The sequence below is a fragment of the Panicum virgatum genome, chromosome 9K (genome assembly GCF_016808335.1).
Source record: "Panicum virgatum strain AP13 chromosome 9K, P.virgatum_v5, whole genome shotgun sequence".
NCBI lineage: Eukaryota > Viridiplantae > Streptophyta > Magnoliopsida > Poales > Poaceae > Panicum > Panicum virgatum.
This window is the reverse complement of record NC_053144.1, coordinates 1,091,929-1,115,794: the sequence shown is the minus strand read 5'-3', so window position 1 is coordinate 1,115,794 and position 23,866 is coordinate 1,091,929. Positions and strand designations below refer to the sequence as shown.

The following is a 23,866-nucleotide window of genomic DNA, read 5'->3' as shown; positions in this document are numbered from 1 at the left end:
AGCACTGCAAAATTTACATGTCCAGTTTCTTTGATTGATATATGTATAACTATTCTTTTTCTCTCAACTTTGAGACAAGTGAAAAATTCGCATTAGAAGCGTCAGATTATATTAGAGCATATGCTTCTGAAGACAAAATGATGGTGTTCATCCGTATTCTTGTGTCAGACTCAGACATCACCGTACATTTCGAAATTATTGTCGCGAGGTATACTGCTAGCTAAGTAAAATATCAGCCGCTTGTACGGTCAAAAATCAGGCGAGGATGGAAGATATACATTTACAGCTACCGTACATCCATCCCAGCTGGATAACGTAGACGTGACGGACCAAAATCCTTTCATCTACACGCTTTACATAATCTACACCTTCAAATTCTAGAAAAGAAAAAAAGAGCCTAGCCCTAGATCGTGGTTTCAAACAATTTAGCCTCCTGGTATCTCCTTGTGATACTCGACTCTCCTGCAGCTGTGAAACTATTGCTCACTATCTCACAACTAAACTGGACGATGAATTCAGAACAGAGTGTATCCGCTTGAGCTAGCAATTTTCAGAGAGCTTATCATAGCAGTAGAATGACTTGAGGCACCTACATGCATTCGCTACACCGCATCATTTCCATTCTCTTGGTCCGTCAATTTGTGGCTGTCTGATGAGGCAGGTTTGCTTACTGAGGAATGACCGTCAGGTGCTTCCTGAAATTCATAGACAGCCAAACAGGCATATTAATAATCATTTTAGCCTTTTGATGGAGGCTCATGACAGCGTGTTTTGATTTTCATACTGGAACAAATATGTTTTACAGAAAGAGCACCATACCTTATCCGAGTTTCCATTCAGAATCCTTTCATTTCTACTATGGTTAAGTCCACCATTGTTATTAGCTATGACTGATCCATTTTCGTGAGGTTCCTGTTTAATATTTATTATCAACAGTCAAAGGACTTCTAGTTCTGAAATAAACCATATAACAAGCAACAACAAAAAAAAAACTGTACCTGTTCATCTTTGTTGTTTCCAGAAGAGACATCCAAGTTTTGTGCTCCATCAAGGACTCTAGATTCAGTGCTTGGCTGTTCTGATTCTATTGCTTGTCCCAGAACCTCTTTTCTCCTCGACTCTTCCTCCTTTAGTTTCCTAAATCTGAACATAAAAATGCATAAGAAGAAATCACAAAATAATGTTTCACACTTTCAGGATAACTGCAACATAACTTGTCCAGTAATCCTTCAATCGACGCAAGACCAAATTAGACTTGTGGCCAGCTTCCTCTATCCTATCACTATTTCCCCTTTATAGTTTGGACAATTTCAATATTTTATCAAATTACTAATTATTTTTACTTCCCCCCCTGCCAAAAACAATCAACCTTATTTCTAGGGTAGCAAGGAAGGTACAGGTGTCACTTGTAAATAAGCACAACAAGCAGCTAAATGAGCCACAAAAATAAATCAAATACCCATGATGCTGGAGTGCTAAAAGTCACTAGCAGCTTGCATTAAGGGCATGTTTGGTTGTCTTGCCTGTCTTCCTTGCCAGTGCCATATTTCATAAAATGTATTGGCAATAGGAATCCTAGAAAGCGATTGAAATGAGAGAGCAAGCAAGGCAACCAAACACAGTGTTTCCTTCCCAACCACACAAAGCATGTCAAGGTAAAAAATCCAAACGTGCCCTAAGGCTCCATAAAGTCCTGATTCTAAACCTTTTTTGCTTCCGTTTTCATCTTATATTTAAACACTTATGCTTCTAATAAAAAATTGGATCCCGGTATTATCACCAAACATTGGATTCAGGATTTGGCAATAGTAAATGGATTTTCATTTCCAGAAGCTCCGTAGTCAACTAATAGATAGAAAATCACAGTAAACTTTTTCCAACAGTAAGAGCCCAATCAAATTGTATGCCAAGTGTTCATTGTTGTGATGAGGTCTGGGATCTGATAGTTTACTGACCATGACTTTAGAGCTGAGATAGTAGCTTTCACAAACTTTGAACATTACCTTTCACCACGTTGTGGTCCAGTTGCTTTCGGCTCTTGACTAGGCTGGGGTTTACTAAGGTTAGGGAGAGGTTCATCCTGAACAGCGGATCCATTCTTCCGAACATTAGCCGACTCTTCTCTTGAAAGTTTGTCAATGTATTCTTTGACAGGGTTTTTTGCACCACCAAGCTTTTGAAGCCACACTTGTTGGGCAGTGCTGAGAATATTATTAGTAAGCCTGCAGTAAAGTTATAAATTATAAAAGCCATAATATAAATAAAAAAAGTTAAGACGAAAAGGAAACAGAAAACAAGCAACACTCGGTGAGACTCACATAAGTGGACACAGAATTAGAATATTTACAGTTAAAACAAGGTAAAAGGATGAGAAACTTATTTTCAAATACAGAGCGTGCTAGATTCCAGAAAAGACTAGCATAGAAACATACTCAAGTTGAGGAATAATTTTCTAATAGTATGTCGAATCTCAATATGTAGCTGACTATACACATAGATAACCAATTAGCTGTATGGGCTTGAATGACAATCAATGGCTATATCTAGCTTTGCACTAAAACAAATTTTAGAAGTATTTTACAGTCAAGCATCTCCCAACTTCTTAGGGTAATATTAAAAAATATTATGATTAATTGGAAGAACTGCAAAAGTGGAACCTGGGAGCAACCGGGACAAACATAGGGCTACTGATTAAATGATAGAACTGCATCGGTGGAGTCAGGAAGCAGTCAAAATAGGTCTAGAAGGTTGCTCATATATTAGTTAAAAGACATAACTTGATCTGCCTCAACACTTTCAGATAATAAGTTTAAATAATAAAGAAATGAAAACGTTACTAAGCTTATGAAATAAAAATCAACAGTAAAGCATTGACAATGTTTATTAACCATTGAGAACCGAGCAAGGTAGATCCTCCAGTTGAGGTCAACCACCCAGGCACGAACCTGGGTGCTTGCAGGTGGTACCCCCTCTCTTAAGACAAAGCCAGGGCAACATCTTCTCCGCATGGTCGAGTTCCTTTTTTTTCATTAACCATATATATGAATATATCACATTGTGGTGCCAGGTGACGTCAAACCAAGCTAGTAAGGCCACAGGCAGTGATACACAGTACAAGGCATGCTGATTCCATCACCTGGACTTTTTTAAATAAAGAGCAGTTCAAATAAAATGTACTCTTACCAGTATAGACTTAGTCCAGAAGGCACAGAAAGAGCAAAATAACCAATTAGCAACGGCAAGAACTTTGTAACAGCTTGAGCTCCTTGTTGGCTAGGATCATTGCTCTGCAAAACATAATATGCCAAAAAGTATGTTAGGAATTTGAAAATAGTGGAACTCCATGGGCTACTGCCTACTGACGTATACTTGCGTCAGACATCAAATAAAGATTAGCCCTCAGTATTCATGCTTTCTCAATTCCACAATTTTTTTCCTTGAATAATTTGAAGAAAAAAATTACTGCAATACAGATAGTTAATAATGTGTTTGGTTTGTGAAATCAACCAATAACTAATCATGCTTGTGAGGGATGATCATGAGATGGTGATGAATTAGCCATTCCACTCCTCAAACCAAACAAGGTGGTTTGGTCCGGATCTAGGATAGATGATTAGATGATGATCCATCAATCATGCCACTCTACCAAACACTCCATAATGACGTGAAACAAGCTGACAAAAACAAGATATCTGATCTTTCGAAGAATCATTTGTGGTTGAACTGAAGTTGTTAAGCCAACTCGTATGTATCATATGGTGATTCGTTAGCAGGTCTGCTAGTTCACATACAAGGAACATTGCCCGTACTCGTTCTCATGTAAGTTAAGTTGCATAATCATGACGATTATCAATTTTTAATAACAAATCTTCATATGAATACTGAAGACGAGATGAATGAGCGCTTCGAGTAAAATAGTAGCTTCAGTGAATAAAACATGTTCAAAAGTTGGTAAAACTAACCTGTGGTGGCTGCATTACTTGAGCAGATATGTATTGTGAAATGACAAGAAGAACTGGCAAGACAAGGTATGCCAAAGTGTCCGACCAGCCAAGAGGCGGATGGCCATCCTACAAGATTATCAATTTAACTTATGTCAGAAATATAAAATGGGCACCGTATTACCCAAAACAGTTTTGACTATCATTTCAAATGGTCTTATCCAAAAAAAATACTTATAAGTCACCATAAGGCACAAAGCAGCATTAAAATCTTGTGCAGCCATAGCTTAACTTCCACATTGGCAAATAAAGCTAAACTTATATATTAGGCATTGTATAGGCCTGTGTATTTGTATAGGCCCATATTGGGCGTGTCGGCCCATATGGGGCATGTACATCTTGTACTCCAAGCCATTGGCGCTATATAATGAAAGGTCACCACCCCCCCCCCCCCTGATTAGGGTGTGGTGTTTCCCATCTCTCTCTACCTTTCTACATTATGGACAAACTCCTTGTTGTAGATCCCTCGAATATTTATGGAAAACACATACACACAGATGCTGCATCATGCCAGCAGGTGCATGCAGGAAACTGAAACTGGACTCACAAATTTTATTTTTAGACCACACAAGTACAAGAAATTCATCATCTGTAAACTTCTCTGCAGAACGAATCGATCTTGATGGAAGTAAATAGTTGAGCATTGTCAGAGAATTCAATGTGACCCTTAACAATATAAACTCACTGTGTAAGTCAATGTAGCTCCACTAGTTTAGTTGCATTAGGCTGCAGCTCTAATAATTCTGCTGTACTACGCTGCTGTATACAAAAAAGGAACAAATCCTATGCAATGGGACATCAAGTTATTCATGCTCAGAACTTACCGTAAAAGGAAAAAGCCAGGATATTCCCTGGCCATTTTGTCGAGCAGCAATTGTTGTAGGACCAGCCAAAGAAGGTATCCAAAAAAAGCCTTCAGTCAGAAGTCCCTTTTTTAATGAAGACACATCAAGCACATCAGGTAATGTGAATATTTACTGTTCAAAAAATGAGTAATGACAAAGACAGAATGGATGTTTCAGCATATCAACCTCATTGGCTACATTTGAGAGGGCTCTGTATAGACCAATCCAAACTGGTATTGTCACGAGGGTAGGCAAGCATCCTATTGCAGGAAAATACCAAAGGGAAGTATACGTGAATAACTAACAGAAGCATGTATTCACATAAGGAGATGCAAACTTGCAAAGTAGAAGCAGCAGCATTAGACAGACAATCTGAACCCAAATGATACTTGCTACGATTTGAAGATTGGGGAGCATCCAATGATAGTATGGTAAGACAAAACGTATGATAATTCAGAGCTAACCTGCAAGTGGGTCAACACCAGATAACTTGTATAAACGAGCAGTTTCAAGCTGTATCCTTTCCTGGCAGGACAAATAAAAGATTAACAAAACAATTGTATAGCGGGCCAACGGCTACCTGTTGGAGCTGGGCCAGGCCGCCTAAAATTAGTCGGGTCGGATCGGGTTAGGCCCATTAGTTGTGTCAGGTCAGAGTCAACACTATGGGTTGGAGTCTCGACCCAGACACGACCCGAGCTATCGGGTCGGGTCGGCCCTGACCCTATTGGTCGTGGGCTGGGCTGAATTAGGGGCGTGTTTTTTCGTGTCGTGCCTGGTGTAACATCCCGGCTTTTGGAATAAGCTAACAATACATCAAGACTTAATCATGATGGTTTCTTAGAAAACATCATAACAGCTATGTGAGGGGAAAACTAATCAAGACAAGAAAACTCGACCTTACACTTGATAAGGACCTCAATTTACAGTATATGATTTTTTCTACTGTTGGTAATAAAATGACTGCGGTTTACCCTCACTGCAGTACAGTAAAACATTAAAGAATCCAAGGTTATGTGCAGCGGTAAAACATAAGAAAACGTGCAGCAATCTAGCATATATTATGCTATAACAGATCAATATATTCGCCAAAGAAAAACAGATCGATATGTCAAATATAATCACCTGATCACCAGCATATCGTTCTTGAATGGCCTTCACTTGAGGTTGCAGGGATCTCATTGCAAGTGCAGATTCAACCTATAAGAAAACACCATAATGTGCTAGTTTCAGTATAGGATATTAATTATTAAATGAACGGCTAAAGCATATGCACTAATTTTAGCAGAAAGTAACACATCTGCTAAACTTGAGGGCACATCTAAGCATTGTCCAGATATTTGAAAGTTCTCTTGCAAGGATCTTCAAATGAGAAATATAATTGAAACACCTAAATAATAAAGAATGTAATTCATACAGAAAGATTGATACTAAGAAACCATGAGTGCAATGTCCATGTAAATAATGAAGGGAGACAAATAATGCCTAGACAGAAAAAGTTACTGATGGATGACCAGAGAACTTTACCCACATTATGCAACCCCTCACCCACCCACAAAAAGGTTATAACATTAGGTGATATGTGCGTAATTTGCAGAAAGGCATAAATAAATAAATGCAATATTCCAGCTGATTAGGTTTCCAAAAGAAAAAAGACGCAGCTGATTCAAAGTGTATGTTTTTAATTAATATCATTTATTGGTAGTAGGTAATACTTGAATGAAGAATTTAACCGAAAGACCCAATCTCATTGATTGTTCCTGAATCAGAGGGCACAAAATTCTACCCCCAAGGAAAAAGACATGTTTCACATTTCTCAAACTACAGTTCCAGCATTAAAGTTTCTTCTGCAAAGCGCTGATGCAAAGGATGAAGTCATGCATTAATTACTGGATCAAATGAGGTGGTCCAACAAGGAATCACCATTTTCCAAAATAACCTTGAAGATACAGCCAGGGAAAAAGAAGAAAGAAAATACTGTCATGACGCCGAATGCATAGGGCATGTCATTTAATCAAGTATCGGTAAATATCTCAATCAAATTTGTTGAGCTGAAGTTGAGCAGAAGTATGCTAAGAGTAAATTGATCATGCCCAGAAAAAAAAACAAGTACCCTTCACCATCCTACTTGAATAGCATTTATGGAAACCTATATTTTGATTATATCACAATGTATTCTGACTGTAGATTCTCCCCTTGGTCTAGGGTATTTTTTAACCTGACTGTAGAAGCAAAGCATAGCATAGAGATTTACCTGCTTCTTTGTAAGAGGAAATGTAGCAGCCTTGACAAGAATAGTGAGGAGAATGATTGCAAAACCATATGAATAAGGAACATGGAGAGCTGATAGACCATCTTTGAGAACCTATTAATGCGAGAAATTTATCACCTGAATGAGTTGAGCGTGATATACACTCTAAAATATATAAGAAGAGGGTGCAGACTGACAATAAGAAAAACTATAAGACATGTGCACAGATTGAACGATACACATCACAATAATTATCAATAGTCCATATGTAACTACAGGGGTCACTTATATGATCATGCGACAAACATGCAGGAAAATGGGATGCAAAAACTGGTTCTCTTCATCTCTTTCTCTGCATTAGCAAAATGTACTCCCTATGTTTCATTTTATAGGAAGATTAGGATTTGAAAGGGTCAGACATTGGAAGCATATCGCATGTTTGGTGCACAAAAGTTGTATCGATAGATTAATTTTCCATGAACCTTTTAATATTGAAACAGAGGGAGTGAACTTTCATCTTCCATATGTAACATCTCAATAGTCAAAAGAGGCAAGAATGGATAAACTATTGTGCATTTAAAGCACACTAATCAGTAACTATCACAATTAATCGAGCACTAAATATTGCATGTGGTCATTTCCTTTCCTCAAAACCCCGATTGAGCCCTTCAGCCTAGCAGTGCCTTTAGGTTTTGACAACTCAATCTCAACTAATGAGCTTGGGGCAGGGTGTCAGGGAAGTTTTTTTTTTCACGTGTGAAATGTTAATGAAACTTTAGCCATTATAAGCGGCTGGAAGCAACAAGTTGTTCTTACAAATCCCTGTAGTCCCTCAAGTACGGCAGCAATTACCCATATCAGTATCAGCACTGTGTGCCTGCAGGAGTGCTCTAAATCAGAGTTATTGCACTAGCGATGGTAATTTGTGCAAAATATATAGGTAGAAGTTGGCACAATCATTGGAACGACAAAACCTTCGCTAAACAGCTTTACGGAAAATTCAAATTATTTAGTTATAAATTTGACTAGGCTATGAAGTGATAAGGCATGGTAAACCCGTTAAAGTGAAGAAATTGGTCAGTGGCATGCAGACTGTGTTTAATCCCACGACCCTTTAGGCTGCCAAAGGGTCGGCACTCTCTAAAACGTCCCAGTATTTTTATATAAAAAAGTTACTAATGAATGAGCTGCCTAAAGTGGGTGCTCAGAAAGCTAATGAAATCTCATTCCTCCTGCAACCTCGCCACATTAACTATTTTGGAGCAGGTTCAGAAAGTGTGTCGCTCCTTTGCAACAAGACGAGAATGCCTTCCGCGGTGGATCGCTCTCAGTCCCAGGCAACACAGCAATAATCTAAGCAAGTGGTTGATTCCAGCTAACATTCCTAGAGCGCCTCACCGGACAGCTGCGCGAAATCCCAAAACAGAAGGCAGAAGACGCGTCGACTGTGCACAAACGGCAAGGGAAGCAACCCACGCAAGCGCGGCATAAACCCGATTGAGCCGGGTCAGGCAAGCACGGAACCGCAGGCGGGCAGGAGGGAAGGCAGGAGGCGCACCTTGAGCACGGTCTCCATGGAGTTGGTGATGCCGGAGAGCCAGTCCCCGGCCGCCTCCTTGGCCCCGGCGCCGCCGCCCGCCTCCGGGGCCGCGGAGACGGCGGCGTCCGCGACTGTGTAGAGGAAGGCCTCGACGCGGCCGAGCAGCTCGCCGGCGTCTGCGGGGCCGAGCGCGGCGGCGGGGCGGAGGCGGAGGCGGAGGCGGCGGAAGCCGAGGCGGGGAGCGGCGGCGGCGGAGGGGCCCCGCGACGAGGGCGGGGCTAGGGCTAGGGTTTTGGGGCAGCCCAGGAGGTGGAGGTGGGAGGGCGCGGCCATTGGAGGAGTAGCAGGAGGAGGCGGGGTGGTGGTGGTCGGAGATTGGGAAGGCCGCGGCGGGCGGCAGCGCAGCATGCGAGTCGAGCAGCGGACAAACACGAGTGGCGAAGCGACGCGACGCGACGCGACGCGAGATTTGTACGAGTAGCAGGCAGCCAGGCCAGGCAAGAGAGCACACGAGCCGGCCGAGCCGCGGAGTGGTGGACTCGACTCGACTCGACTCGGGAGCAGCAGCGTTTCGATACGGAATGCAATTCACGCGTGGCTTCCTACCTACCTGCGCGCCACAGCTATAACGCACGTGGGGCAGTCCTGGGTACCATGGGGCCCGCCCGCCCGCCCGCCGTTGACGAGTGGGCCTGGTCAGCCTCAGGTGGGCCTTTTTCTTCAAGATGGATCGGAAAGCCCGTTCGAGAATTCAGAGACGCATCTGGGTGGTATGCGAGTGTGCCTGAGTGCGTATGTTTGAGTGTGTGAATTGCATTGTATAATTTCAAAAGTGTTTAAGTTGTGTTGTATAATCTAAAAAAAAATCTAAATACAGACCAGCAACAGTAACATGTTGTTGCCTTTCAATATCTGAGTCGCGGTCGTGCCACAGGCCCACAGGGCAAGAGGTCCTCCTTTGTCATGAGGAACCTGAATCCGTAAATTCACCGATGACAACACACATACCAATCACTGGGGGCGATTAAGATGAGTGGGGGAAGGCTGGCTCAGGCGTCTCTAATGCAAGAGAGTATACAACAGAAATGGCGGCCCACTCTATCTATTCTGACGAGTTTCCAACTTTGTGATTGCAGGACGAGTTGCGCAGAAACCGGCCGCTTTCTTCTTTGGATTTTTTTACACATAGTAAAATTCTTGCTAAAATGTCTCAGTTTCGATTCATTGCATTGCATTGCATTGCATTAGGACCCTCGTTTTCCGCTTGAAAATTGAAGGACGAGGCCGTAGCCCGTAGATAATCCACATCACAATGAAATAAAGAGGGAGGACAAGCGAGGCGCACCGCGCACGAGACGGGGCGGTAAACTAAAAAATGCATTGCCACGACAACATCAAAGCACAAGACACCAACAACTCAACAAGATCGATCACAACAAGGTCGTGGAACATATACTATTCTGATCGACCAAGGGAAAATGCACATACGGACGGACCAGGACACACAAGGTCTGTGATAGATGGGGACTAACTAACTATGTGCAACAACTTACTGCTCCTGAATCACGCATGATCATCATGGGTTGGGAACAACTCCGACTCCGATCCTCCGGAGGATGCTGCAGGAGACTCGACGGGAGAGACGGCGTTCTCCTCCTCCTCCACCGACGGCAGGCTGGGCTCCCACGTCCTCCTCCTCGGCGTCACGAACGCCCTCAACCCCGCCGCCGCCGCCGGCCCAGCGGCTGGACGACGCTCTCTCCGCTTCTTACACCCCGTGCTCTTCTTCTTCTTCATCCCCTGCTTCTTCCTTGCCTTGCCCTTCCTCCGGTCCGGCTGCGGCTCATCGTCTCTGCTCGGCTCCACGGCCAGGCCCTGCTCCACCAGCCTCCTGAAGCGGCACGCCGACCACCGGTCCCTGGCCACGAAGTACTCCCTCGCGCTGCACGCCGGCATGAGGCTGCTGCTGCTACCGTCCCGCTCCTCCTCCGCAGCGCCGCCGCCGCTGCGGTTCTGGTAGTCCTCCTCCGTTTCTGTTTCCGTTTCCGTGGACGACGTGGCCTCGTCGCTGCCCGTGTCGTCCTCCTCGTCGGCGAAGGCGCCGATGGAGCTCTCGGGGATCTTGTGCTTGAGCTTGACGACGGTGGACCAGGGGATGAGCAGGAACTTCTGGCCGGGGAAGAGCGGCTCGAGCGGGCGGAGCACCGCGCCGTGCGGGTTGCGGAACACGTCGGGGTGCGCCAGGCAGAGCCCCGGCGGGTGCTTCTGGATGACGGTGCACGCCAGCACCACCCCCGGGTACACCTCCACCACGCCGCTCGACAGCACCACCCGCACCACCGACTCCTTCCTCGCCGCCGCCTCCTCCTTGGAGAAGGAGCTCATCAGCTCCGTGGAGCTGCCGCTGATGCCCGCGGCCGCCGGGTCGGGCTTCTTCGGCTTCACCTTGGGCTTGTCCTTGGGCTTCTTCTGCATGCCGATCGCCGCCCGGAGCGCGCGGCGCACCGACTTGCCCAGCGGCACCGTGGTGCAAGATGGCTGCTGCTGATGGGATGCGCCGCGGCCGGCCGACATCGCAGCAGCAGCTAGCTAATAGCTTTGCTTCAAATCAATGGACGAAGCACGACGCTATCTTGAGGACGACGACAGGGAAGGTAGTAGAGAGTAGGAGGAGGCTGGGTGGGAGCTGCGAGGAAGAAGAGGGGAGGTGGCTCCATGGAGCGCGGCCGTGTTTTTTATATAGTGGGCTCTCCCGTTTTGTCAGGTTCTAGCGTGCGTTAGTTTTTCTCCTTGGCTGCGTCGTGGCGAGCGTGATCTGCCGGCGGCGGCGCCGCAGATTCGGCCGGGTGGCCGATGCTTTCTCGCGATCATCAACAACAACACTGTTCTTGTTTGGGCCTTCCTTGGAAGCGTCGATCGCTCGAGGAGACCATGCGACGAGGACCCGAAATGCCCACGAACCCACGTGTCCGTCGACATCGCAGGCGTGGATCTAGTTCTAGACTTCTAGTTCTAGTTCTAGGGGCGTCAACAGAAGATGCATCCATCCTTGGGATAGATAACATTGATCGATCAGTTCGATTCGGCATTTCGGCTGTTCAAGTCAGCCAGGGGGCAGCTTATTATGCACTTGTTTTATTGGCTTGGATAAAAATATCTAGCCCACACATCGTTCCTAACGAGGAACAATTCACAAAAGGAAGGAGGCTGTACTTAACGCCTCAGGTCACTCTCAGACCTCAGCACCACTGGATTGATATACGCAGTCAAGTAAAGTAGTCAACATTGGATGAGCATTTTGTTCACAGTTCAGTGCACCTAAATCAGCAAATTGTTCCATAAATAAGGACCGATTTGGATAGGGGGTCTGGTCCAAACCACATGAATACATGATTTAGTTAACTTTGCGACGGAATCCTAAACGCTCCTACAAAACCGTACTGAATAAATCTGCATCGGAGCAGTAGCAGCAGCGGCGCAAAGAAAAGAATATTAAGCCATAACTAGAATCAGGAGGTACTACGAAGATACAGAAGTTGCTGAACAAGTTAGTGCTGACATAAAACTTTGCTATACTCATCATATACATAAAACCGCCTCAAGAGTTCAGAGTCAGACAAGTCCAAGCAGTGACATCAAAAGGCAAACCCAGCAAATACATAGAACCACCGCTTAACGACATGCTTGTGTAGAGGATGCACAAAGGATGGCTAAACTACTCATTGCTGTGCTACAAATATTTACAGATTTTGGTTGGTGTAGTATCCAACAGAGATAATAAAAGTTTAGCAGAGTGTAGTGACAGTGACGGATATTTCAGGCTGTTTGCTAGTACTGTTGATTTGCTATAATGCTTCATATATAGTTAGAAAATTGGGGAGGACAGGCACACCTTTGTTTCTCCTTGCTGTGTGTCAGACTCAAGGAACACGCCCTAGCACTCTTTGCACAGCCTTCTTTATACCCTCTTGGTCTAGGGAAGATGTCAAATACACTTCCTGGACCTGCCAACTAATAGGAAGGAATCACAATTCTTGTACATCTATCTAGTTGGCATTGGCACTGAGCCAGCCAACAGGCCAAATGCTAGCATAATGAAACCCCTCAGAAAAGAAAAGAAATCAAGTGCAGTATCAGAAGAAACCTAACCTGCCTCCCAGCTCGCGCAAGAAGCGTGAACTTGTTATCCTTAGCTGGCACCTGTGTAATGAGATCTGACAAGTTAGTCCAAGCTTTTAACGTGATTCATCTGTTATCTCCTTGTGAGCTACAACTATGAAAAGGTTGGCATTGACTGGAACATACATTGGAAAGCCAAAGCTCCAAATCTTGTGAAACAACACGTTTCTCCAACACTTGGCGCCCAAACTGTACATCAGTTATACTGTAAAGATAATAGAATTAATTAGACTATGGACGGTACTGTGAAAATATACAGTTAACTATAGATGTTGCAGTAGCATTTGTGTGACCTGGTATGTTTTTGGCAGTAAGAAACTTGCTAACAAAGTATATACAACAATGCTAAAAGATTAGATATCAATCACAGAAACAAAAACCATACCCATCCTCTTGCAATAGTTCATTACATATACCATCAAGTCCTGGCAGAAGTTCAACTTCTGAAGGAGACATGATACGGTCAGGAGATTGATCAGCTTCCTATTAAAAAAAAAGTTACTGAATGAGTCCGCATTTCTCCCACCACAAAGTTAAATACACTATAAGAGTCTTAGACATTGCATTCAACAACTAACCAAAGGAATAACTTTGTCCAATGTCTCCAATAAAGGATCTTCCTCCAGTTGTCTGATCGATAAAGCTATCCTTGACTTCTCCCTGTTTTATTTTGTAAATGCAAAGTATGTCCAATTATTTCATATGAACCACATTCATGACAAAGCAGAAAGAAAAATGATGCTTTGCTGAAACATATAACCAACTCATATCATCATTCCATTAGGCTGCCCCCCTATGAATTGTATATCTTGCATAACTGAAAGATTGTTAGTTTGATATGTAGACACTTGTCATGCATGTTCTCCTTAGTTACCATGCCCTTCATCCTAACGTATACCAAGTTACCGTACATCCATGCCAACTGACGCTACTAACAATTTCCATATAAGGTGTTTCTATGATACAGTAACTGAAACATTTTACACCAAAGTTTCATAGTATATCTAATTCATCAAGACACAACATTAGCAATTGTGCATGTATCTAGCGCAGTAAGGTTTTAGGAAGTACTTACGTATCAATATTGACCACTATAACCTTGACAGCATCCCCTTCATTTAGAAAATCCTGGACATCCTGAACAAGATCCCAAGACACCTCAGAGATATGTACAAGACCAGTAAGATGGTATAATCCTGTAGAATGTAGCTGTTGTCAGATACTCTAGATCGAATAATTAGCACAATAAATGGCAAAGGTGTTGCCAATAAGTACCATCAGGAAATCGCAGGTGAACAAATGCACCATAATGGAACACTGAGCCCACGATTCCATCATAGATGTCACCAATCTTGATTTGGGAAGAGTATTTTGACCAACTAGCATCTTTCTCGGTGAAGACAAGCTTCCTTTCCTCCTCATTTACTTCGGACACCTAGAGTAACATTCAGCTTCTGATAAAATTAGACCGACAAAACCCTCAAATCTTGAGCTGCTCAGTTTATCCTATTTGCATAGTATAAACTTATTAGGCAGAAACGTGTTCGTTTGTGATGCAAGTAGTAACGACAGGTTCAAGTTGCACACACGATTCATTATGAGTCAGGACATTATACAGAACAAATATAAATAAACTTTGGGTCAATCCTTCATTTTCCTCCTAATAGGTTACAACAAAAATAGCCACACCCAACAGCAAATTGATGGTGCCATGGAACAATCAAAGAAAACTTAATTACCTTGACAGAAATGGACGTTCCTACTAGGTCCTTGGTAACATCTTGGATGGGCCTTTTTGGGTCTGCATGCAAGCTTAACTAAAATCAACCACTACTCGTATATTTCCTGGCAATCACAGGATGCTCACAAAATGTGTGGCGGATTGCTTGCGAGAATTGGAGGAAAATAAAACTAGTACCTCTGCACCAGTGCACGGGGCTGAGGAGAGGGTTGGGCACGAACCCCTGCAGGGAGTTGAACTTGACGATGAGCCCGCCGCTGTTCGCCCTGAGCACAGGTAGCGTGAGGATCTTCCCCTGCTCCTTGTCCGCGCGCGCGGCTTCCCAGTCCGCAGCAAACTGCAGGCAGCACATCAATTGATCGGCATTTCATCGAGCACCAGCCGCGCGCTCCGACAGCGGACGAGAAGGGAAGCGAGCAATCAACACGGTACGGACCTGGGCCAGGCGGGCCTCATCAATCGGGGGAGCGGCGGCGGCGGCGGCGGAGAAAGAGGAGGAGGAGTCTTCTCCCTGCCTGGCGGAGGCGCCGGTGCCCTCGGCGGTTGCGGCGGCCGAGAGGAGCGGACGCTGGTTGAGGCGGGCAGGGAAGGGGAAGGCGACTGACGGCGCGGGGCTCCTCCGGGCGGAAGGGGAGAAGGCCGCGAGGAAGGGCGCGGGCTTGAGGGACGCCGCCAGCATTGCGTGGGCGTGGGTGGCGGTGGCGGCCGCCGGCGGTGGTGGAGCTGGTGGCTCTCGCGGGGGAGAAGCGGAACGAGTGGAGTGGAGGTGGTCTCAACTGATGATTCCAGCGGGCTGGGCTTCTCCGCTTCTGGCTTCTGCGATGGGCGGGCTCCAGTGGATTGTTTTTGGTTGCTCTTCAGCGCGCCAATCCTGTGGCCGCAACGAGCTGGCACTGTGCCACGTGGCTGCTCTCCGTGCTGCCACGTGTACACAAACAATCCGCCGTGTTGAAAAATACTATCCTCCGTTCACGAATACTTGTCAACTTTGACTTTTACTATTGCTACTTTGACCGCTAATTATTTAAAAAGTATTTAGCTAACGAGAACACTTAGAGTATCATTGTATTTTGTGTCAAGAATATTTTAAGTACGACACATGTTTAAAATGACGTAACAATGAATTTATGAGAAAATTGAAAATCAAACTTTGAATAGTAAAGTCAAAGTTGCCAATTATTTATAAACGGAGGTTAGTAATTTTTACTGAAAGGAACTGGTGAGGTAGCAGCTGCTCTAGGTTGGAGTTGCTTCAGCCAGCAGTGCAGCAACTAGGCTGTCTTGTTCCAGCCGGCCACTGTAGCAGCCGAAGCTGGCTGCTGCTGTTCGGCTGAGCTTAAATGGCTGGGCTGGAAGCCAGCCAGCGCAAGCAAGGTACGTAAGGCTATCTCCAACAAGGATTGCTATTTAGGTTGGCGTACGCAAAATGGCAACGTTTTGTCACTGTAGCAGCTGGCAAACGAGTCCAACAACGTTGCCAAACCCGATAGGAATTTTGCGTCGGTGGAGAGAGGATAGCCAAATTGCCTTCTCCATCGTGGGGAGGCATTCCACCACCGACGCAACGGTCATTCCTCCCTCCCCACATCGAGAGAAGCCACCGCCGCGCCAGATCTCGCCGCCTCGGGTGCGACTCGCTCCCGAAAGGTCACCGCCGGCGACGACACAGGCACCATCTCCAGCGACTCCACAGTCTCAAGGTTCGTCCTCTTCTTCCTCTTGACATGGTTGCGTTTTGGATCTGGGTTTGGACAGCATGGGAAGGTTCCCTTCGCCGGATCTTACGAGCGGTGCCCCATCCCTGGGCGATTCCGGCGCCTTGGCCCCGGCGTGACGCGTCCGCTTGGCCATGGCTTGATGGGGCCTCTTCGCCCGGCCGTGGCGGAGCTGCCCCACCCCGTCATGCCGCAGCCGCCTTTCCCCCGCCTTGGCGCGTCCGCCTTGGCCCCGCCGTGACGCGGCCCCCTTGGCCCTCCTGTGCGGCGGCTGCCCAACCCCGCCTTGCCGCAGATGCCTTCTCCCCACGTTGCCGCGGTGTCCTTGCCCCAGCGAGCAGCGGCCGACCGTGATATCCTGTTGTTAATTTGCGTCCAATTTATTTGTGTTTCATTGCCGCAACGAATAGTGAGTTCATTGCGGTTAGTGCGTCTACGATTGTGGGCCTTTGCAGATGACGGATACGGAGGCAGTTCTGGACTCGGCCATTGCCACCATGCAGGGCACCGGCAACCAGATCCTGGCCGTCTGCAAGGAAAAGCTCCACTTTGGGAAGACGTTGAATGTCATGGAGGTCAAGGAACTGCGTGAAATCCTTGAAGCAATAGCTGAAGCGTTGGATCAGGATTCGCTGTTGTTTCAGGAGGCCGCCGATAACGCCAAGAAGGAGGTGGAGTCTGACGATCATGTGCCGTCGGACGTGACATGGCCGGAGAGCTCACCTGAACATCACAGGACCGAGTTCCTGTCTCGCAAAGATCACATCGAGACATTCTGGGGCGTCGACTATGACTCTGATGCCATGCCCAACTTTTCTGACTAGATGTCATGGTCTAATCCAGGCCAAAAATGAAATGTATCCCTGAATGTCTTAGTTTATGTTTCGAACAATGTCGAACCTTAGTTTTGTTGCCCTATGTTGTGAACTATGATCATGTGTGAAGTAATGTACTGAACTATGTTTTAATTCAGGCGTGCATGTCATGCATTTGTGTTTTAATGGTTCCCATATGTCTCCAATCCCCATTATATGATCATGATAATGTTGTAGGATGGACAACCGTTTCAATCCCTATGTATGTGATGGTGAAAACTCTCAGGCCTGTCCTGACACACAGCAGTGGGAGTTCCCATTGTCGGCAGTGGATGCGATTGGCCGAACTACAAATCCTCAGGTGAGAGGAACTCCAGGACTACATCTCAGCAATATTCGATTAACTGAAAACTGATTAATTGTTATGTTGTGATTGCATTTATTTAGCACATGGCACATTCTGGATTGAATTTTGAAATGCACCAAGGAGAATTTGATATTCATGAAACTGATTCAGTGTTGGAGATGCTTCCTCCCAAACCTAGTAAGTCAATAAAAAAAGTGACCAAAAGGTTGTCTCAAAGAGGTAAAGCTTTCAGCAAAGAAGAAGATAGGATTATATGTTCTGCATTTTTGAATGTGAGCAAGGACCCTATCACTGGTACGCTCTTTTCTCTCAATTATCAGATTTCTTGCCATATTACTCTGAGGCAATTCAGTTCGTCACATATATATATTGTCAGGAACAAACCAATCTAGTGGAGGATATTACCAAAGGATGCATGACTACTTCGATGAGCACCTTGGAGCACCTTCCAGTAGAAGTGTCAAAGCCGTCCAGCATCGTTGGTTGACTATACAAAAGGCGGTTAACAAATTCTGTGGACATTATTCAACAGTTGAAAGGTTGAATGAGAGCGGAAAAAATGAGCAGAACATGGTGAGTACAGCCTGTTTACATTGTCGTAGTTTGATGTTGCATACATGCATTTGCTCAGCTATGTCCTGTCTGCCACAGATTGATGATGCAGCTAAATTGTATGAGGACACAGAGTCATGGTCATTTGAGCACTGCTGGAACATACTGCGGCATGAACCGAAGTGGAATGATAAAATGATAGAAATCGAAGCCCTTGGTACTGGTACACGAGTGAATCAACGTGTGCCTATTGATGCCGCTGCTGAACCGATGCCAGGTGAAAATGCAGACAATACGGCACGCCCCGAAGGTAGAGACAATGCAAAGAAGCGTAAGGCAAGGGCATGTGCTCAAGACTCCCAGTCCTCGACTGCAATTGAGGTACTCTCTGCTATGAATGCACGAGGGCAATTGAGGGATGATAAAGAAGACACACAAATGGCTCAAATTCTTGAGAGGAAGGATGCTAAGATTCAGCTGCAGCAAAATTTGATTGCAATGCAGCGAGAGGACATGGAGAAGAGGTATGAGATTGAGAAGGAAAAATTGGTACTGAATAGGGAGGACCTTGAGTTGCGTAAAGAGAACACAAAGGTTGAGATGTTGAAAGTCGAAGCTCATTTCATGGGTCAGGACCTTGATAAGCTAGCACCACACTTGAGGGAATACTACCTGACCATCCAGCGTGAGATTATGGAGCGTCATGGCATTAGGTCTGCTCCTCCTGGTAGCACATCTCAGTAGTCTTGCAGAGTCTATTACTGAGAGTTTGTATCATGTTGTGTAATACACCATTAAGTATGTTGTGCACTTGTTTTTCATGAATGGTCTGAACTTTACTACATCATGCTACCTATTACAAAAGCTGCATCGGTTTGTGTTGCAACATTACTACATCATGCTACCTATTACATCATGCTACCTATTACTACATCAGTTTGCACGAACCAAAAGGTGGATAAGTAGGACACACTTCATCCATGATAATTAGGCTACCTTGTTGCAAACGGTCCAGTTGAAGCACCGTAAAGACCCCAGATGTGTTCAATGAGGTCCTGCTGCAGCTGTGTGGACGTTTCCTTACTCTTGATGCAGTTATACGTGTTAATGAGCTTATCAATCGCTGGAACATCTCTATTCTGGCTAACAGGTGGATCATCAGCCCCTTCAAATCCTTGTGTATCCTCTGGGTTTACGTAAATATCACGCTCGTCTTCTATCACCATGTTGTGCAAAATGACACAAGCACGCATGATTCCATTCAGTTTTTTGTGGCTCCACATCCGGGCTGGGTTATAGATGATCTTGAATTTTTTTTTGCAGTACTCCAAAAGTTCTCTCCACGTCTTTCCTACATGATTCTTGAATGCTAGCAAATACCTTGTGCTTCATGCTTGCTGGAGCACTCACCGTCTTCACAAAAGTTGCCCAATTTGGATAAATCTTGTCAGCCAAGTAGTATCCCATAGTGTATGGGTTTCCATTTACCCAATACTCAACTTCAGGTGTCCTCCCTGATGCAAGCTCATCAAATACAGGAGAACGTTGTAGAACATTTATATCATTGTGAGACCCTAGGAGTCCAAAAAATGCATGCCAAATCCTCAGATCTTGAGTAGCTACTGCCTCAAGGATAACCATTGGTTTGCCCTTATGTCCTTTGTACATACCAGCCCAAGATGATGGACAGTTCTCCCATTGCCAATGCATGCAGTCTATACTTCCGATCATGCCTGGAAAACCTCTAGCCTCATTTTGCCTAAGAATTACTTCCAGCTCCCTAGCCCTAGGTGGCCTCAAGTATTCTTTCTCATATAGGTCTCTAACGGTCTCCACAAATTCAAAAAGGGTGTCGATGACAGTGGTCTCTGCCATTGCGTAGGTGTCATCTAAACCATCAGCACTGCCCCCATAGGCCAACATTCTCATGGCAACTAAACATTTGTGAATTGGTGTAAAACTTTTGTCCCCTGAAGCATTCCTCTTCTGGATGAAATAACTGTTCCTAGCTGACACTTCGTCGACAATGCGAAGAAATAGGGATTTACGCATCCGAAATCTACAGGTGGTAGTAGGCCAGCAATATATCAGATGTAAAATTTGGGGCAAAATGATTACATGCACGACTGAAGAAAATAAAGACTCATCAACTAGTTACCTTCGCCGAAACAAACCATCGCCATACAAGGGTGGGTCGTTGAAGTAATTTCCCATGATTTGCTCGTTTATCTCATCCCTTTTTCGCTTCTTGACCTCATGCCTGGGTACAGATCCTCCCCACCGCCGTTTACTACCAAAATCCATGCATGCTACAATGGCAGCGGCATGCAAGTCTTCCTCTTCTCGACGCCTTGCTGCAACCGTTCCGCACATCGCCATTTTTATGTATCTCCAAGCCATGACAACACAGCACCACGGAGGTCCAGGCCCTTCACGGCCAATAATAAAACTCCCAGATATCAAAATGCAGCTAAAATCTTTGGTCCACTGAATGTAGGCAACAATGCACGCTTTTAGTTTACCTTGCAATTTCACGGCGTCCTCAGCATCAGGCCGCCAGAAGACCGTGGGTCACCGGCGTACGACCCTGCAGGGCCGCCTCCTGTTTGCCGCCGGTAGCACCCTGCAGGCACCGGAACCACCGTGTAGGTACCAGATCTGGAAGAGGATCGATGGGAGGGCAAGAGTACGTGCCTTGGGTTGCCGGATCTGGGACGAGCGCGACGATGGCCACTGGCTTCCCGGCGGCGGCGGGAGCCAACGACTCCTCCTTTGGGACCCCGCTTTTGCCAACCTTGTTGGAGACACGGTAGAAATGCCTACGGTTGCCAGTTTGCCTACGCTTGCCAACGGTGCATTTGCCAACCCCAAATGGCAACCCTTGTTGGAGACAGCCTAAGTTCAAATCCAATTTCAGAGAGAGAGAGCACTACTTACGCGCCAGCAACAGCAAGGTACGTAAGAAGCCAGCGCTGGCTAGCTAGGCTGCAGCTCAAGCCCAGCCATTTAAGCCGAGCCAAACATTGCATTGTTCGGTGGGCAGCCGAACGGCCGGAGGCCGGAGCCAGCGAGAATCAGCGTCCTTTGCTCCAGCCGCACGGAATAAAAAAGAATCCTTGTCCACAAATCGAAATGAAATCTCGAAGCTTCGAAACTTGGAGCACGGATGGTGATGGTGATGATGATGTTGACTTGGATTGTATCTTGATTATAGTATGATGAAGACAACAATCCAAATGAACGAATTAAATCCATAAATCATGATGGTTTATTAAGACTACAAATAAATTCGCCACCCTGCTTATTACAATCACCATACAAATAAACAAAAACACATAATCCTTTCTAGTAGGAGTACGATACAACTAAGGAGAGAGAAAAAATAATTATCAAGATCAGAGTACAGTAGTATATCAGCTAATGGTCTGCTGACTCTGTCCCATCCCATCCAAGTATGATGGATGGATCGATCAGGCATTCAGGCGGAGGAGGATGTCCAGTGGGTGGCCCTCTCGAATCCGTTCTTGCCGTAGTAGTAGTCCTCCATGGCCTGCTGGATCTCGGCGCGCGAGTTCATGACGAAGGGCCCGTGCTGCACCACCGGCTCGCCCAGCGGCTGCCCGCCCACCAGCGCGAACCGCAGCGGCGCGCCGGACCTGTTCCACACGCTGAGCCCGTCGCCGGGGCCGAGCACGAGGCAGTGGTGCGCGCCGACGGGGGCCGACTTGTCCCGGCCGAACACGCCCTCGCCGTCGATGATGTACACGAAGGCGTTCCAGCCCTCCGGGACGGGCTGGTGGAGCTCCGACCCCGGGCGCATGGTGAAGTCCATGTACATGGTCGGGGTGCGCGTGTACACCGGGGAGCGCACGCCGAAGGCCTCGCCGGCGATGATCCGGACCTCGACGCCGTCCTTTTCGGCGCGGCTGATGTCCTTGCTCTGGAGCTCCTGGTACCGGGGCTCCATCATCTTGTCATTGGAGGAGAGGTTGATCCACAGCTGCAGGCCATTCTGCACCCCGTCCCCCGCCGGCATCTCCGAGTGCACGATGCCACGCCCGGCAGTCATCCACTGAAGGATCGGGTCGATGATTCAGAGAAATAAAAATTTACTTGTGTTTTGCCAAATTGAAACCATGAATGGGATTCTTCAGCAGGTACTGAATTAGAGGGGGGGGGGGGGGGGGGGGGGGGAGAGAGAGCAGAAGAGAGGCTGCTGACCTGGACATCCCCTGCCCTGATGGTGCCCTTGTGGCCTGCAAAGTCCTGGTGGGTGAAGGCGCCCTGCAACCCAACCAACAGCACAGAAGCAGACATTTGAGCCAACAGCTAAAGGACGCGGCTGGTAAACAAGCAAGGGGGGCTGAGGAGTAGAGTGGACGCATACCCACGCACCTCGAGCATGTAGGTGACGGTCTCGAATCCTCTGTGGGGATGGTCGGGGAACCCGGCGGGCTTGGAGACTGCAATCAGGGAGGGATTCAGAGAACAGTGATCAGTTCTTGCAGAAAAAGATTGGAATTAATTTAGGCGGGTGAGCGGAAAGTAGGAGCTACTAGTAGTTAGTAATCCTCCATCCTGCTGCTACCTACCTGAGAACTCGTCGAGCATGAGGAAGGGGTCCAGGTTCCTGAGCTCATGCCTGCGGAAAAAGTCAACGCCAGATCAGGATCAGCTAGCTCAACTGCACAAGGAAGGAAAAGGGAATCCGGGGATACCTGCCGATGCTCCTCCGGACGGTGGCGCCCTGTCCCTCGGACTGCGACTCGGCGAGGAGCTTCTTGACCACGGCCCTGGGCTTCTCGAACGGCGCCGAAGCGGCGGCGTCGGAGGCAGAGGAGGAGGACGACGACGACATGGTTCGGTCTGGGGGCAACAAGACGACCGTCGGGATCAAGACGAAGAACAAGAAGACGACGACTAGCAGTGGAACAATCAGGAGGAGCAGGAGCTTGCTGTGGGTACTTGGTCGCGGCTTTTGCGGTGGCGCGATGGGGAGACGGTGGTGATGGGCTCTGCTGCCGATCCTGGCGATGGCGGAGGTATAAATAGGGGAGGCCAGCTGCTGCCTCAGCCTCATCATCGTCGTCGTCATTTACTTGTTTGTGCGTGGGTTCCGGGGAGGGGAGGCATGGGATGTGCCACTACAAATACTACCTTTGCCGGCTTTGACCATGGCTTCCGCTGCGGCGCGGATTATGATTTTTTTTAAAAAAAAAAACTCCAAGAAGAGATGCCTGGGGGGTTGACCGGCTCGGCTGCGGCAGCCGGCAGGCACCCGTGGTTGCTGGCGCTGCTTTCCATTGCGGCTGTGGCTGCTTCCGGAATCGCTGGCGGGGTTGGGTCGGGTGGACGCACGCGGCTGCGTCGTGCGGTGCCAATGCTCACGCCGTGCTTGCGCAGCCTAGGCGTCATGCCAACGCCGGCGTCACGCCGCCGTCAGCGTTATGCAATCCTGCACATCACCGTCACGTCACCGCATTCATTATCCTAATCAACTGGCGACCCCCAAATGAACATGTTTGGCACCGGATCATACTGCTGGAACTGATCATTGAAGTAACTTTCACGTGTCACGCGTGCCGTTCATTTTACCGGCACAAGCAGCATAAAGCTAAAAAAAATTCCAACAGCATTTTCGAAACATAAAACAAATCACACAAACTAAATGAATAGCAACGAAATTTGCTGGAAAAAAAAGCTGCTTGAGACAACGTATCAAATCAAATAAAACAAATTTGAATCAATAAAGACGAAATTTACTGAAACAACCAAATAAATACAAAAGCATCCATTACAAAATTTCATGAGTCTTTCCTCACGTTCATCTCTCCAGCTCTCAGCTAAAGATTAAAAGGAA

At 46.6% G+C, this 23,866-nt stretch overlaps 6 protein-coding genes across 10 annotated transcripts; 1 reads left to right on the top strand and 5 right to left on the bottom strand.

Moving 5' to 3' along the window:
* Positions 1–86: 86 nt before the first annotated feature.
* On the bottom strand, positions 87–9,228 carry LOC120649122 (inner membrane protein PPF-1, chloroplastic-like). 3 transcript variants are annotated; one of them, XM_039925819.1, is made up of 12 exons: positions 8,656–9,071; positions 7,101–7,211; positions 5,972–6,046; positions 5,311–5,371; positions 5,033–5,106; positions 4,826–4,930; positions 3,981–4,070; positions 3,184–3,287; positions 2,004–2,222; positions 999–1,143; positions 820–912; positions 87–695 (listed from the first exon to the last, which is right to left on the bottom strand). In XM_039925819.1, exons 1-12 carry the CDS (start codon positions 9,043–9,045, stop codon positions 603–605), a joined length of 1,560 nt encoding a protein of 519 aa, XP_039781753.1. In that variant the 5' UTR covers positions 9,046–9,071; the 3' UTR covers positions 87–602. The 3 variants fall into 3 exon arrangements, with proteins under 3 accessions (XP_039781753.1, XP_039781754.1, XP_039781755.1); XM_039925820.1 differs by having other exon boundaries at positions 128–695; positions 3,963–4,070; positions 8,656–9,228; XM_039925821.1 differs by lacking the exons at positions 87–695; positions 820–912; positions 999–1,143; positions 2,004–2,222 and adding an exon at positions 2,388–3,018 and having other exon boundaries at positions 3,963–4,070; positions 8,656–9,089.
* A 767-nt stretch (positions 9,229–9,995) lies between these two features.
* Positions 9,996–11,783, bottom strand: LOC120649124. The gene has a single exon (XM_039925824.1). The coding sequence runs from the start codon at positions 11,209–11,211 to the stop codon at positions 10,201–10,203; it is 1,011 nt and encodes a 336-aa protein (XP_039781758.1). The 5' UTR covers positions 11,212–11,783; the 3' UTR covers positions 9,996–10,200.
* A 394-nt stretch (positions 11,784–12,177) lies between these two features.
* Positions 12,178–15,384, bottom strand: LOC120649123 (30S ribosomal protein S1-like). 2 transcript variants are annotated; one of them, XM_039925823.1, is made up of 10 exons: positions 14,994–15,384; positions 14,735–14,894; positions 14,556–14,617; positions 14,092–14,251; positions 13,892–14,012; positions 13,395–13,476; positions 13,202–13,299; positions 12,943–13,021; positions 12,787–12,837; positions 12,178–12,641 (listed from the first exon to the last, which is right to left on the bottom strand). In XM_039925823.1, the coding sequence occupies exons 1-10, from the start codon at positions 15,234–15,236 to the stop codon at positions 12,558–12,560; spliced, it is 1,140 nt and encodes a 379-aa protein (XP_039781757.1). In that variant the 5' UTR covers positions 15,237–15,384; the 3' UTR covers positions 12,178–12,557. The 2 variants fall into 2 exon arrangements, with proteins under 2 accessions (XP_039781757.1, XP_039781756.1); XM_039925822.1 differs by having other exon boundaries at positions 12,190–12,648; positions 14,994–15,374.
* A 1,934-nt stretch (positions 15,385–17,318) lies between these two features.
* Positions 17,319–18,918, top strand: LOC120648454 (glutathione S-transferase T3-like). Its single transcript, XM_039925233.1, has 4 exons — positions 17,319–17,448; positions 17,535–17,748; positions 17,831–18,027; positions 18,106–18,918. Exons 1-4 carry the CDS (start codon positions 17,326–17,328, stop codon positions 18,748–18,750), a joined length of 1,179 nt encoding a protein of 392 aa, XP_039781167.1. The 5' UTR covers positions 17,319–17,325; the 3' UTR covers positions 18,751–18,918.
* Positions 18,919–18,998: 80 nt separating this feature from the next.
* Positions 18,999–20,836, bottom strand: LOC120648939. Its single transcript, XM_039925564.1, has 3 exons — positions 20,165–20,836; positions 19,387–20,065; positions 18,999–19,091 (listed from the first exon to the last, which is right to left on the bottom strand). The coding sequence occupies exons 1-3, from the start codon at positions 20,404–20,406 to the stop codon at positions 18,999–19,001; spliced, it is 1,014 nt and encodes a 337-aa protein (XP_039781498.1). The 5' UTR covers positions 20,407–20,836.
* Positions 20,837–21,243: 407 nt separating this feature from the next.
* On the bottom strand, positions 21,244–23,240 carry LOC120649121 (pirin-like protein). 2 transcript variants are annotated; one of them, XM_039925817.1, is made up of 6 exons: positions 22,972–23,240; positions 22,725–22,872; positions 22,599–22,648; positions 22,402–22,469; positions 22,228–22,290; positions 21,244–22,078 (listed from the first exon to the last, which is right to left on the bottom strand). In XM_039925817.1, the coding sequence occupies exons 1-6, from the start codon at positions 23,099–23,101 to the stop codon at positions 21,485–21,487; spliced, it is 1,053 nt and encodes a 350-aa protein (XP_039781751.1). In that variant the 5' UTR covers positions 23,102–23,240; the 3' UTR covers positions 21,244–21,484. The 2 variants fall into 2 exon arrangements, with proteins under 2 accessions (XP_039781751.1, XP_039781750.1); XM_039925816.1 differs by having other exon boundaries at positions 22,725–23,237.
* Between the last annotated feature and the right edge of the window lie 626 nt (positions 23,241–23,866).

Excerpts from the sequence above, each read along its gene's own strand:
- LOC120649121 (XM_039925816.1), bottom strand. The coding sequence starts at position 23,101 with ATGACGACGACGATGATGAGGCTGAGGCAGCAGCTGGCCTCCCCTATT. Across the intron at positions 22,649-22,724 it reads GTCCGGAGGAGCATCGGCAG|GCATGAGCTCAGGAACCTGG; the intron begins GTATCCCCGGAT and ends CTTTTTCCGCAG. Across the intron at positions 22,470-22,598 it reads CATGCTCGACGAGTTCTCAG|TCTCCAAGCCCGCCGGGTTC; the intron begins GTAGGTAGCAGC and ends CCCTGATTGCAG.
- LOC120648939 (XM_039925564.1), bottom strand. The coding sequence starts at position 20,406 with ATGGCTTGGAGATACATAAAAATGGCGATGTGCGGAACGGTTGCAGCA. Across the intron at positions 20,066-20,164 it reads GATGGTTTGTTTCGGCGAAG|ATTTCGGATGCGTAAATCCC; the intron begins GTAACTAGTTGA and ends TACCACCTGTAG. Across the intron at positions 19,092-19,386 it reads CAGCAAGCATGAAGCACAAG|AGTAAGGAAACGTCCACACA; the intron begins GTATTTGCTAGC and ends AACTGCATCAAG.
- LOC120649122 (XM_039925820.1), bottom strand. The coding sequence starts at position 9,045 with ATGCTGCGCTGCCGCCCGCCGCGGCCTTCCCAATCTCCGACCACCACC. Across the intron at positions 5,372-5,971 it reads AACGATATGCTGGTGATCAG|GAAAGGATACAGCTTGAAAC; the intron begins GTGATTATATTT and ends TTGTCCTGCCAG. Across the intron at positions 913-998 it reads GAAACAACAAAGATGAACAG|GAACCTCACGAAAATGGATC; the intron begins GTACAGTTTTTT and ends AATATTAAACAG.
- LOC120648454 (XM_039925233.1), top strand. The coding sequence starts at position 17,326 with ATGGACAACCGTTTCAATCCCTATGTATGTGATGGTGAAAACTCTCAG. Across the intron at positions 17,449-17,534 it reads GCCGAACTACAAATCCTCAG|CACATGGCACATTCTGGATT; the intron begins GTGAGAGGAACT and ends GCATTTATTTAG. Across the intron at positions 18,028-18,105 it reads GAAAAAATGAGCAGAACATG|ATTGATGATGCAGCTAAATT; the intron begins GTGAGTACAGCC and ends TGTCTGCCACAG.
- LOC120649123 (XM_039925822.1), bottom strand. The coding sequence starts at position 15,236 with ATGCTGGCGGCGTCCCTCAAGCCCGCGCCCTTCCTCGCGGCCTTCTCC. Across the intron at positions 14,013-14,091 it reads TCACCTGCGATTTCCTGATG|GATTATACCATCTTACTGGT; the intron begins GTACTTATTGGC and ends TACATTCTACAG. Across the intron at positions 13,477-13,891 it reads ATAGTGGTCAATATTGATAC|GGAGAAGTCAAGGATAGCTT; the intron begins GTAAGTACTTCC and ends AAAATAAAACAG.
- LOC120649124 (XM_039925824.1), bottom strand. The coding sequence starts at position 11,211 with ATGTCGGCCGGCCGCGGCGCATCCCATCAGCAGCAGCCATCTTGCACC.